At 47.6% G+C, this 3,703-nt stretch overlaps 1 protein-coding gene across 1 annotated transcript; it reads right to left on the bottom strand.

Annotated features, from left to right (window-relative positions):
* Positions 1-610: 610 nt before the first annotated feature.
* On the bottom strand, positions 611-2,741 carry LOC144714244 (pectinesterase-like). Its single transcript, XM_078588941.1, has 2 exons — positions 1,738-2,741; positions 611-1,658 (listed from the first exon to the last, which is right to left on the bottom strand). The coding sequence occupies exons 1-2, from the start codon at positions 2,702-2,704 to the stop codon at positions 961-963; spliced, it is 1,665 nt and encodes a 554-aa protein (XP_078445067.1). The 5' UTR covers positions 2,705-2,741; the 3' UTR covers positions 611-960.
* Between the last annotated feature and the right edge of the window lie 962 nt (positions 2,742-3,703).

Below are 3,703 nucleotides of genomic sequence, written 5' to 3'. Positions count from 1 at the left end.
AATAGCTAGACGTGCAGCGTGAAAATTTATGTAGGGACAAAATAAAATGTGTGGTGGTGGTGCAGTTAAGGGAATAAATCAAAGGTTGGCTCCAATACATCTGAAATTAGAGATAATGAGCTTGATCAAATAAATAAATGAGAGATTCCATAGTTTTATATATTCCCAAGCAAGATATATGATATTCCACTACTTTGCCCAAGGGCTTCATCACATCCATTCACAAGTGGTTTTTGGTGTCTGCATATATTAACGTTTAGATTTGCATATATTTGCATCAAGACATACGTAGCTTAAAATATTTTACTGCTAGTACTAACGTTTAGATTATGACGTAAGACATGAAGTTCTCCATGTGATTCAATAAAATATTTGGCATGGCCTGTCATTTTTAGACGACACATAAGGGGAAGTGATATTCTTTTGGTAAGCCAAACCCAATTCACTCCCCCCCTCTTTCTTACGTTATCGCCGTCTGGTCTCAATCCCATAATCGTACCAATAACCTCAACTGTTGCTGATGGTGTAGCAAAACCCAACAGTAACATCTCTTTACGTGAACAATACCCAGGTATCAATCTAACAACGAAATATTAATTACGACTCATCAAAGAAAAACTACAAACTATCACATCCTCATTCACAAGAGAAAGTACAATAACTGATAAAAAGGGGAATGGGAATCCGATTTATAAAAATAATCATCTCCTCTTAGATCACCGTCATACCGTTCCTGCAAAAACGCGTCAAACCAGCTGGCCTTGTTTAATTTTTAAATCACCCGTCATTTCTCGGTGGGGTTGCCGGCCATTTATTCTTCGCCCACGGCCTTACAAAAGAATTCTTTACATCTCTCTCTCTCTTCTCTCTTCTCTCTTCTCTCATCTCTCTTTCTCTCCTTCTCTGGCAGTAGATGAAGTACATGAGCATCATCTACAGAGTTTAGATTGGGAGTGGCAATCACGTCAAGCCGCTCAAGAAGGAGACGCCGGTGGAGTTGAGCCACTTGGGCCCGTCGATGAAGCTGGAGACAGTGAAATTGGCAGCGTCGGTGGCGTTGATAACGCGATAACCCGGCCAGTTCACTCTCCCCCCCGTCCCAGCCCCGGGCCCAAAGTTCATATACTCAGCGTAGAACAGCGTGTTCAGTGCGAAATTCCCGTTCCAAGGCGACCACCCCGCCGGATCAATCACCCCGTCCAAGTAAGACTGCATCACCACCGTCCGAGAATAGAGCTTCCACGGACGGCCGAGATACGTCCTCGTCCCCATCCCCGTTCCGTTCGCCACCAGCTCCGCCGTTCCCTGTATTCTACAGCCCTGTATGGACGTCCCCGTGTTCTGGTTCGGGTCCGTTCTCCCCTGGGCCGTTACCATGTTGTTCTGGTTCTTCATGGGCAGCCTCGCGTACAAGTTACAGTTCTGGAAGACGACCGCGGCGTTGCCGAAGATGAAGTCGATGGTGCCGTAGACGTCGCACTGGCGGTAGAACTGGCGAAGAGAGTGGGTGTAGAGCGTGTCTTGGTACCCTTCGAAGCTGCAGCGGTAGAACGCCGACTGGTCCGCCCCGTTGCGTAGCGCGACCGCCTGGCGCTTCTCCGGCCCGGCCGTGTTCCTGAAGGTCATGTTCACGGCCACGAACCCCTGCCCGACCACCGCTGCGGGACGGGTCCGACGTCAAAAAACCCGAATTTCCTCTCAAAACTACGTCAAAAAAAAATTTTCCACCGTGCTCACCGAAAGTCGCGGATTTGAAGGTCGTCCAGCCGTCCACGACGCTGCGATTGCCGGTGATGACCGTTCGATTGATCCCGTCGCCGATCATCATGATGTACTTCTTGTTCTTGGGCACTTCCACGTACTCCTCGTATACTCCGGCCGCGACGTAGATTAGATAGTAGCCCCCGCTGGCCTCGGTGTTGTTTGGCGCGGCGCTGACAGCCGCTCCGATGGTGGTGAAATTCCCCGAGCCGGTCTTGTTCACGACGACGAAATTCCTCACGAAGACGGAGTTGGAAGGAGGAGAAGACTGGAGAAGGCGTCTTGTTCCCGTGGAAGACGCTTGGATGAGCTGCGTTCTTGTTGGGATTGCCGATCCGGGGAAGAAGAAGGAGGTTTGGTAAGGGGAGGGCTTCTTCTTCCTCCTCCAGGCGCGGGAGAAGAGGGCGAGAGAGAGGCTGAAGAGCTTGGTGTCGTTGGCGATGGGGGCGCCGAGCTCGGCTCTGAGAGACCAATCGGAGGACGCCAGCTGGAGGCCTTCGAGGCAGGTCTGCTGGTTGGTGAGAAGCGCGCTGAGAAGGGTCTGCGCCTCCTCCGCTTGCGGGTCGAGGAGGGTATCGCTGGAGTTGAGCGTTCTCCCCGTGCTTTGAAGAAAATCGACGTTGAGTTCGGAGAGGAGATCGCAGTCTTGTAGAGCTCTCACGGACAGCGTGGAGAGGGAGGAGGAGCTCTTGGCCAGCTTCTTCTTCACCATTCGAGAGAATTTTCTCGCTTGGGTGAGCGAGCGGGCTACGGAGAAGCGGCCGTAGTCGTAGAGGTTGCCGTCGCCGGGAGGGAGAACGGTTTTGCAGAAGGCTGGGTTGAGAGTGGAGTTGCAGACGGCGCCGGGATCCGCCATGATTGTCGCCGCGAGGAGTTTCTGCGGCAGGTGGGCGAGCAGGAAGAACTGGAAGAGAAGAACGACGAGGACTTTCTTGTCGCCCATTGGTGAAACTGGAGATGGGTCGGATTTCAGTTCCCTCTTCCCTCCTTAAATACGAAACTGGAGAGTGAAACCGCGTCGATCTGTCTGATTGAGATTTGAGAGCGAGAGAAAGTCAAGAGACAGACAGGGGACTCAGAGAGAGAGAGACGAGGGGGAAGAGAGAGATAAGAAGGGGAGACGGCGAGTGAGAGAGAGAGTTATAGGTGCGAGATAGAGAAAGAGGAGAGAGATGGACACAGGGAAATAGTTTAATGGATTGATAGACATACAGATAGATAAACAGATAGAACGATAGCAAGAAAGATACATTGATAGATAGAGAGAGAGAGAGAGATAAATAGATAGAAAGATAGAACGATAGAACGATAGAAAGAAAGAAAGATAGATAGATAAATAGGTATAACTATAGAAATAAAGAAAGAAAGACAGATAGATAGAAAAATAGATTCATAAATAGATAGAAAGATAGAAAGAAAGAAAGGAAGATAGATAGATAGAGAGATTGGATAGATGATAGATGGATAGATGGATAGATGGATAGATAGATAGATGGATATATAGATGGATAAATAGATAGATAGATAGATAGATAGATAGATAGCTGATAGATAGATAGATAGATAGATAGTTGATAGATATATATAGATAGATAGATAGATAGATAGTTGATAGATATATATATATATAGATAGATAGATAGATAGATAGTTGATAGATAGATATATATAGATAGATAGATAGATAGATAGTTGATAGATAGATATATATAGATAGATAGATAGATATATAGATAGATAAATACATACACATTCAGATTGATAGATGTTGAGAGAGAGTAAGAGAGAGCAAACGGAATCGCTTGGCGGCGTGGCTGCGCCGCCTCTGGGGTCAACCATTTCTCTTGAGAGAGAAGATTTTTAAACCCCGGTGCTGCAGGGAAGCAAGCGGCATTTAAGACGCCCATTGATTGTTTTCACGTTCCGGTTTCATCTCCAAGTT

This window comes from Wolffia australiana, chromosome 17 (genome assembly GCF_029677425.1).
Source record: "Wolffia australiana isolate 7733 chromosome 17, ASM2967742v1".
Lineage (NCBI taxonomy): Eukaryota > Viridiplantae > Streptophyta > Magnoliopsida > Alismatales > Araceae > Wolffia > Wolffia australiana.
Note: the sequence above shows the minus strand (reverse complement) of the source record. Positions and strands in the feature narration are given on the sequence as shown.

What these genes read in the sequence shown, in the direction of transcription:
- LOC144714244 (XM_078588941.1), bottom strand. Translation starts at nt 2,704, where the DNA reads ATGGGCGACAAGAAAGTCCTCGTCGTTCTTCTCTTCCAGTTCTTCCTG. An exon ending in CTTCAAATCCGCGACTTTCG is followed by an intron (nt 1,659 to 1,737) that starts GTGAGCACGGTG and finishes CCCGTCCCGCAG; the next exon opens with CGGTGGTCGGGCAGGGGTTC.